Consider the following 10,004-nt stretch of genomic DNA (forward strand, 5'->3'; position numbering starts at 1 on the left):
ATTTGGTTCCTTCACTGTTGTCTAAATACAAAAAGACAAGACGCAGTCAGAGGTTCTGGGTGCTCAACAACTACAACAAACCGTTAATGACAGAAATTTTGTCTGCACTACTTCTAGGCCTTTTCTAAGTATACCTCCCCGTTTTGTGATTTTTGAACTGTGTATTCGCTATTATCAGCTGAATGTAATGCAGTGCTACGCTACTATTGGCCCCCTGACACACCTACTATCAAGCCGATATTCTGCTTTAAGTTCATCTATAGGACTTCCCACTACCATAGCGTGTCAGTCAGCCATGGTTATTAGATTTTGATCTCCATTTACGGGAAACATTATGTTCAATATCCTTACACAGTTTTCTATCTCTTTATCTTCTGCATGTGACGTAAACATTTATAAGTGATCTATTCCTGTATGTGTTGGTGATGAGAGCATTCATGTCACTGAAATGTGCACAGATGCTCACTCTCTGCCCTATCTTCCCATTCATACCTAATACAGCTCCCTTTATGCCGTTTTCTCCTGCTGTTGATATTGCTTTGTATTCGTCTCAATAGAAATCGTTATTTTATTTCCATTTCACTTCACTATCACTCACTGTATCTGCAAGGCGCGTTAAAAAGTAATGCAACACCTTATTTCTCGGCCAATTTCCGTTGAAAAATTGCGGAATTCGTTGTGAGACATCGTGGAATATTTTCGCTGCAAGCCTTATAGTTTCATGTACCATAGATATCGGCGCTATATTTAGCCTTCAAAATGGCGTCTGTAACGGAGGTGCGTTCCAAGCAGAGAGCTGTTATTGACTTTCTTTTCACGAAAAACCAGAGCGTCACAGATATATTCGCAGTCGCTTGCAGAATGTCTGCGGAAAGCTGATACTGAACAAAAGCATGATGAGTCGTTGAGAGAGGCGTCTGTCGTCATCTCTAGAAGGTCTCGCAAACCTGTCCTACCTCCCGCGTACCGGCAGGCTTCACACAGCTGTGATTCCTGCAATGTTCGAACGTGAGGACACTCATTCGAGGTGATCGCTGGACCACAATCAAAAACCTCACTGAAGAAGTGGACGCACCTGTTGGTAGTGCAGACACACTCGTGTAATAGTTGGGCTACTCAAAGGTGTGTGCCCACTGCGTTCCTCACTGCCCAGCAGAAGACAATAAAGAGCAACGAAGGACCATATGTTTGACCCAATGAAAAGACAATAAAGAACGACGAAGGACCATCTGTTTGACCCAATGAAGTATATATTCCTTGAGAAGCAGTTCGTGAATGATGATTCTGATGCAGCATGTGGTTGATTCCGACGTCGACCAGTACAGTGGTACAATGCGGGCATACAGGTCCTTCCAGTAAGGTATCGTAAGGCGGTCGCATTGAGCAGAGATTTATGCTGGAAAACAGTGTTTTCTGGCCAAAGGAGTGCGTAATACTGCGGTGTATTGGAATCCTGAATAAAACCGACCTGCTAAAAAAAAAAAAAAAAAAAAAAAATTTTGCATTACTTGTTGAATACCCCTCATAGATTAATCCATAGCATTTCACTCATCAGTTTTGTTAGCTTACCTGCCATAAATTACCTACATCCCACACTTTATCTTACCATATCGTTGGTTATTCAGACTTCTTGTCATGCTCAATATCACTTTGCCAGTCCCCTCCCGGAGATCCGAATAGATATCTAATTCGGAATATTTTGTGAATCGAGGAATCATCGTCACAGTTTTCAGGTGTATTCTACACACATCAAAACAATGAAATAATAGTTAAATGGACACCCTATCTGCAAACAGGCGTTGATGTACTTCATTGGGGACATGTTGAAAATGTGTGCCCCGACCGGGACTCGAACACGGGATCTCCTGCTTACATGGCAGACGCTCTATCCATCTGAGCCACCGCGGGCACAGAGTATAGTGCGTCTGCAGGGACTTATCCCTTGCACGATTCCCGTGAAATCCACATTCCCAACATGTCCACACCACTACATTCGTAGTGCGCCTAATAGATGTTTGCCCATCATACTCATTACTCGTGGCAGATTAATCTACCAAGTCCCGTACGAGTTCGGGCATAGCGTGTGCGTTCGCACAAGAAGGTCAATGGCCGGGAAGCCATATTTTAACTATATATGACGGTAGTATCTATTCCCGAAAGAACGGTTACCGTGGATGACCATGCAGCTTTGCTTTCTCACGGGAAACATGTCCCCAATGAAGTACATCAACGCCTGTTTGCAGCTAGGGTGTCCATTTAATTATCATTTCATTTCTAGCAAAGCTGCATGATCATTCACGGTAACTGTTCTTTCGGGAACAGATACTACCGTCATATATACATCAAAACAAGTTTAGCGTCACCTCGGTTCCGAGAGTTCCGGAACCTGTACAGAAAATTGGTTTAGAGATCAACATGCTCATGAAAACCACACATTGCATGTTGTACCAACATACAGCGAGATCTTCAGAGGTGTCCAGGTTGCTGTACACATCAGTGCCTCTAATACCCAGTGGCACGATCTCTTGCATTGATGCATGCCTGTATTCATTGTGGCATACTATCCACAAGCTCATCAAGGCACTTTTGGTCCAGATTATCCCACTCCTCAACGGCGACTCGGCGTAGATCCCTCAGAGTGGTTAGTGGGTCACATCGTCCACAAACAGTCCTTTTCAATCTATCCCAGGCATGTTCCATAGGGTTCATGTCTGGAGGACATGCTGGTCACTCCTGTCCAGACATGTCGTTATCCTGATGATGATGATGATGATTAGTGTTTTAGGGCGCACAACAGCGATCGTTATCCTGAAGGAAGTTATTCAAAACATGTGCACGATGGCGGCGCCAATTGTCGTCCATGAGGTCAAATGCTTCGTCAATATGCTGCCGGTATGGCTATACTATCGCTCAGAGGATGGAATTCACGTATCGTACAGCCGTTACGGCGCCTTCCACGACCACCAGCGGCGTACGTCGGCCCCACATAATGCTCCAAAACAGCAGGGAACCTCCACCTTGCCGCACTCGCTGGGCAGTGTGTCTAAGGCGTTCAGCCTCCGATGATTGTCTTATTGAAGACATATGCGACTCTCATCGGTGAAGAGAAGGTGACCCCAATCCCGACCGATCCATTCGGCATGTTGTTGGGCCCATCTGTACCGCACAGCATGATGTGGTTGCAAAGATGGACCTCGCCATAGACGTCGGAAGTGAAGTTGCGCATCATGCAGCCTATTGCGCACAGTTTGAGTTGTAGCACGAAGTCCTGTGGCTGCAAGAAAAGCATTATTCAGCATGGTGGCGTTTCTGTCAGGTTACTGCGAGCCATAATCTGTAGGTACCGGTCATTCACTGCAGTAGTTGCCCTTGGGCGGCCTGAACGAGGCATGTCATCGACAGTTCCTGTCTCTCTGTATCTCCTCCATGTCAGAACTACATCGCTTTGGTTCACTCCGAGGCGTCTGGACTCTTCCCTTGATACGAGCCCTTCCTGCACAAAGTAACAATGCGGACGCGATCGAAACGCGGTAGTAACCGTCTAGGCATGGTTGAACTACAGACAACACGAGCGTGTACCTCCGTCCTGGTGGGATGACTGGAACTGATCGGGTGTCGGACCCCCTCCGCTTATTAGGCGCTGCTCATGCATGGTTGTTTACATCTTTGGGTGTGTTTATTGACATGTCTGAACAGTCAAAGGGACTGTGTCTGTGATATAATATCCACAGTCACCGTCTATCTACAGGAGTTTTGGGAACCGAGGTGATGCAAAACTTTTTTTGATGTGTGTATATATAAGGAGAGATTTTGTGGCATGTTTCTCATTCAGAAGTTATATTTTTATTGATTGTTGTGTGTGGGAAGGTAGTATGATCCCCTCTGTAGGAAGGGAAAACGTCTTACCGCACAGGATAGCATAGTAGCTTGTCGTGATTGCAGTTGTTCACATTGGTTGGGACTGTCATTTCAATATGGAATCGATGGGTTCAAGAGAGCCATGACCAAAACCATGCAGGATCCTTATGGCCCCATGTGATTAGCATGCAAAAAGACCGGGGCCGTCACACTCAATCCCAAGTCACTAGCACCTGGAAGGACGGACATCACGTTCGCCCGACCGTTCAGGATCGCCAAGGCACGTCATGTACACTGTGTTAGGCAATGATCTTGTGTGTAGCTAAACTAGTATCCACATGGAAGGCGATATGACGTTTGGTGCATCACATACAGTCAACATGGCGACGATTGTCATTGCAGTACAGATGGGGACGACGGGAGTGGTGCAGCCAATGATAGCACTACAACCTGGAGTGGTACTACACCGTCTTTTCAGTCAAATTATGGTTTTTCGCACGGCATCGCCATTACCCTGCAAGGTATGCAGAGAACTGTTAGGCTTGGAAACTTGGAGACAGGTATTGGCTGCAGTGAAGTTGTGAGAAAGAGTCGTGAGTGAAGTGTGAATAGCTCAGCTGGTAAGAAACTTGCCAGCGATTGACAGTGTTTTGGGTTCGGGTCTCGTTCCAACTTATAGATGAAATCTGCAAGGAAGTTTTATGACGGCGGGCACTCCGCCGACAAGGGTAAAGATTCATTCTATTAAGTGATGGTGATCAAACAATTCAACAGCAACGCGAGATCAGACGATAGAATTCAACTGTAAAACAAGTAAATGAATCTAGCTTCTATTGACAACAGCAGTCGACTGTATATGAAACGTGCAGTATATGGCGAAACAGGCCTTAAGCGGTGAAACAAATTTCAATACTATGCAGCTATCGGATGTTATACCCCGACGCAATAAATAAAATAGAGATTTAAAGGCAATAAATATGCGTATGTGGAGAAGAGCCACAAAAGGATTCAAAAAAAGTCGAGTGACTCAGTGTTAAAAAGGAACTGCTGAGAAAGTATCAGTGGTTTGATCTTCAGCAATTAATATCGGAAGGTACAGACGACTGGAAATGTCATCGGTAAAAGATGACGACAATTTTTGTTAACATTATGAAGATCTGGCTATCCACTTGAAATCGCCTAATAAAAGACATTATCAAAACGGAAAAATTACCGGCAGTCAGCCATCTGATCTACATGTGAATGAGTTCTGCCCAAATTCAAATATTCTGCCAACGATTCTGGGCAGTTAATAATCTATATGCCGGCCGCTGTGGCCGAGCGGTTCTAGGCGCTTCAGTCTGGAACCGCGCGACCGCTACGGTCGCAGGTTCGAATCCTGCCTCGGGCATGGATGTGTGTTATGTCCTTAGGTTAGTTAGGTTTAAGTAGTTCTGAGTTCTAGGCGACTGATGACCTCACATTATCTATATGTTACAAACTTACATCGTTCCTTGAAAACAACGTAAATATCGGCCTTTCCCAAAGAAATATCCCTCGCCATAGCGTTGCGTGAACACAGCTCATTACATTAAAACATGATAAGTTAGAATCAGTGGTACACAATCTAATGAGTCGGAATATTATCATTGTTCTGTTTTGTGGACATGATTTAACAAGGACGTGAATATATTCCAATAACTTATCTAATTTTTGTTGTTTTTCTAGATAAATCGTTAACTGGACGGGAAAAGAATATATTAAACTTTCATTGCTCCCATGCTGTATGTTGTCATGGAGACCTTTCAGCTAGCTATATTATTGATCATCTATGTCCGATACTCAAACGATCATTGTCTCAAGGCGACTGGAAGAATTCGTCCTTCGTAAGTCAGGCACTTAAAGAAGATGGAGGAAGGATAACGACCGCCGCTAGATTTACCAAGTCTCTGTTAGCTGTGGGGCACCACCTTTTGCGCCTCGGCTCCATACGTCACGCTAGAGATACCCTGAGGGCAGTTCTCTCTGCAGTGGTTTGAAGAGCACGGGCATTGACATTTCCGGGGAGCTGAAACAGCAAGTTACAGCCGTAAGCCATGACAAAAGCAAGCAGTTCGAGTCCGTAAATATCACGTTTGCAACGTTCATGGATCTGTGTAATTTACCGCGCTGGCTAATATTGGAATGGCTGATCATACAGGTTGACTAATTCATTCGTTTCTACCAGACAGTAGTACTTCGTTTGCCACCGTCCCACGTACACAAGAGGCAAGTCGCACTGAACTAATAACGGCTGCTGAAAGATATAGGTAAGTTACGCTAAGCTTACACACACAGCTTCCTGTATGTAAAACCCTTCCTCATTCCAAACAGATTATGCACGATCTCATTAGGTCTAGCAGTTGACGAAATCACACACAGTGGGACTTAATATTGCAATGCAATGAAAGACTCAGTAGGGTGCAAAATGTACGTCACATCCATATATATTAAAAATGGATCTATACCTATACGCGCGTATGTTCCACATCTCCTCCTATACCCCTGGGCCAATTTCAAGCAAACTTTGTATCGCTTACTGTCTGGAAACAGTTACTGTCGGGGGTAAGAACCACCTACCTCTCATGACGTCATAAACAATCCAATGCATGAGAAACTGTCGCATCATTTATGACGCTTAAATTTATTCCTTCTCTGTCACTATTTCTGTGAGAAATAAATTTCGCAGACAGCATCCTGATATTCATGGGACCTTTATGGTCTGAGGAAGGCTCCACATACCTGTCGATGCCTTACAGAACTTCATCGACGCTCTTCTTGCACCTATCGCAGCTGGCCGCGCTGCAATAGTTGGGTATTCAGGCTTTTGACAGGTGGGCAAATTAAAGAAAGTGGACTGTTAGTAGGAATCTAACTTTCGATAAATGGATAAGCTATTATGAACACACCGTCGCTTGTCTTTTCAGTCACAATATGAATTGACAAGTTTGTAAATGTTTTGTAGCGAAAGTGTTGGAACTTAGGTATAGCGCAGCATAAGGTAAAGGAGAGTCCACAACTCATCGAATAAAAGTTCACATTTCTACCAGGTTACCCGTTCAACTTTTAATTGGTATCTTCTCTTATCTTCAAACCAAATGGGAACTCTTTGACTCTAAAACAGTATTACATTCGTTCTTAAAGAGGAGAAGACGATTGGAAGTACACCTGTAAATTCTCATTGTTAAACGAGTGACAGCGTGGGACAATTTGAATAGTAGCCCATAGTATAGCTTTGCTATGTTTACACCCTCAAATACGATTTAATCGAATAATATTGGACAGGATGTTCTCCAGAAATGTGGCAGCGTGACACAACGCTAATCCGGTTCATCAGGGATTTGGCACGATTCCGGCGACACCGAGCGTTTCTAGGTGCTACAGTCTGGAACCGCGCGACTGCTACGGTCGCAGTTTCGAATCCTGCCTCGGGCATGGATGTGTGTGATGTCCTTAGGTTAGTTACGTTTAAGTAGTTCTAAGTTCTAGGGCACTGATGACCTCAGAAGTTAAGACCCATAGTGCTCAGAGCCATATGAACCGGCGATAATATGTGGACGTAATACGTAATCTCTATGACTGATTATGAACAAAGGTAGTGCATATACGAGGGTCGGTCAAAAAGTAATGCCTCCCATTTTTTTTCTACTTAAAAAAATTAAGTTAAGTGAAAAATTTGAATTTGGCGCCATTCCTCAAACCTTCTTCTGCAATCCACTGCAGTAGTAACTTTCTGTGTCAACAGGTGGCAGCACAGCAGAAGTTTGCAAGATGGCCGACATCGATGTTCGTTTGAGACAGCGTTGTGTGATTGAATTCTTGAATGCAGAAGGTGAAACGCCCATACGCATTCATGAAAGACTGAAGAAGGTGTATGGTGTTGTGACAGTGGATGTCAGCACTGTTAGACGATGGGTTCGTCGTTGTAAGGAAGCTGAAGGGCAAACACCGTTGACTGACGAAAAGCGGAGCGGCAGGCCGGTGAGTGCAGTGACTCCACACAACATTCAGCAAGTTGATGACATCATTCGTGGTGACCGTCGGGTGACTGCAGATGAAGTGTGTCGCATTATTTCTCTTAGTAAAGGCAGTGTGATCACGATTATTAAACAATTTGGGTACTCAAAAGTTTGTGCACGGTGGGTTCCAAGAATGTTAACCGATCAGAATAAAGAGGCAAGGAAAACAATAGCCTCCCAACACTTGCAGCGCTTCCATTTGGAGGGAGATGAGTTTCTGAAAAAAATTGTGAACGGGGACGAAACATGGGTGCATTTTTTTGAACCCGAATCAAAGAGGCAGTCAATGGAGTGGCGTCACACAAGCTCGCCGAGGAAGAAAAAATTCAAAACTGTGCGATCGGCAGGGAAAGTTATGGCAACAGTTTTCTGGGATACAGAGGGTGTGATTCTGGTTGATTTTTTGGAGCAGGGATGCACAATAAATTCTGTTCAATACGTCACAACCCTCAACAAACTTAAAGCACGTCTTCAGCGAGTTCGCCCAACAAAATCAATGGCAGATGTTCTTCTTTTGCATGACAATGCAAGACCACACACCATTCGTCACACCTCTGACGAGATTGTCAAAATTGGATGGGAAGTTTTGCCTCATCCCCCATACAGCCCTGACCTGGCACCATCAGACTTCCATCTGTTCGGGCCACTAAAAGAAGCTCATCGTGGGATTCATTTTGAAGATGAGGAGGCCGTCAAAACATCCGTGCGTCAATGGCTTAGGAAGCAGAGCTGTGATTTTTACCGTGCTGGGATACATGCCCTTGTTCAAAGATGGACCAAAACTGTAGAGATGGGCGGAGATTACATTGAAAAAAGACAAAATGATCCTCAATGTTGTGGTTTTCAACCTATGTAATTGCATTTAAATTTCCTGACAATTAAACGTAGAAAAAAAAATAGGAGGCATTACTTTTTGACTGACCCTCGTATTTGCTGGAGTCGAAATATCAGTTAAATGAAGCTACTTTTGCACATTTAATGAAGAGATACTATCGAGACCATTATTATATGGGTTTAGTGTGAGTACAAATGATTTTGTTTGTTCGTTTGCATTATAAATTGGAGAGGAGTGGTTGGTTGGTTGGTTGGTTGGTTGGTTGCTTGGGGAAGGAGACCAGACAGCGAGCTCATCGGTCTCATGGGATTAAGGAAAGACGGGGAAGGAAGTCGGCCGTGCCCTTTCACAGGAACCATCCCGGCATTTGCCTGGAGCGATTTAGGGAAATCACGGAAAACCTAAATCAGGATGGCCGGACGCGGGATTGAACCGTCGTCCTCCCGAATGCGAGGAATGATAAATAAAATATGACTGTGCTTTGTTGATACTTAATTATTTAACGAAGATACCAAGTCTATCGATAGCAATAAAGCCTCCTTTAAAATACCAAAAGTAAGGCAACAGGTAACTGCATCACACTATTGATCCAGCAGGGGAGCGGCAATGAGCGTTTGACGGCCAGGTGCAGAATGTGTATGAAGGATTGGATACTCACCACAGCCGGTTTCGTCCTCTTGATCAGGGCAGTTGGGTTCGCGATCACAGCGCCGTACCAGGTCGATGCAAGAGTTACTGCACCGGAATTCATTTGGGAGGCAACCTAAAAGCAAAGAAGAAGAAACACTTGTTACGGTTCAGTATATTACATCAAACAAGTTACAACTGTTTAAACAAAAACAACAATTAAACAGAAGGAATGCCACAGAGGCGGAAAAGGCGTCAAGAGTGAAATACAAACAAAATCATCAGAAAATATGCGGAAGGGCAATGCATTCTGAGTACTACATCGATCGCCCTCTGGTTAACCATTTACTAATGCTATACGATATTGCAGTGTCTGTGTTTCTGATTACGGTGCAAGGTTTGTGGTTCAGATGGCTCTGGGCACTATGGGACTCAACTGCTGAGGTCATTAGTCCCCTAGAACTTAGAACTAGTTAAACCTAACTAACCTAAGGACATCACAAACATCCATGCCCGAGGCAGGATTCGAACCTGCGACCGTAGCGGTCTTGCGGTTCCAGACTGCAGCGCCTTTAACCGCACGGCCACTTCGGCCGGCTGCAAGGTTTGTGGTTAGCCATTTATTAATACTACATGATACTGCAATG

At 44.4% G+C, this 10,004-nt stretch overlaps 1 protein-coding gene across 1 annotated transcript in view; it reads right to left on the reverse strand.

Annotated features, from left to right (window-relative positions):
• LOC124775580 (G-protein coupled receptor GRL101-like) overlaps positions 1 to 9,666 on the reverse strand; it is a 373,429-nt gene extending 363,763 nt beyond the window's left edge. Inside the window, exons 1-2 of the mRNA XM_047250411.1 lie at positions 9,660 to 9,666; positions 9,389 to 9,493 (exon numbers count right to left, since the gene is read on the reverse strand). Of these exons, the coding sequence (XP_047106367.1) occupies positions 9,389 to 9,493; positions 9,660 to 9,666 (112 nt within the window). The remainder of the gene's footprint in view (positions 1 to 9,388; positions 9,494 to 9,659) is intronic.
• Between the last annotated feature and the right edge of the window lie 338 nt (positions 9,667 to 10,004).

Source organism: Schistocerca piceifrons, chromosome 2, assembly GCF_021461385.2.
Source record: "Schistocerca piceifrons isolate TAMUIC-IGC-003096 chromosome 2, iqSchPice1.1, whole genome shotgun sequence".
In the NCBI taxonomy this organism is placed as follows: domain Eukaryota; kingdom Metazoa; phylum Arthropoda; class Insecta; order Orthoptera; family Acrididae; genus Schistocerca; species Schistocerca piceifrons.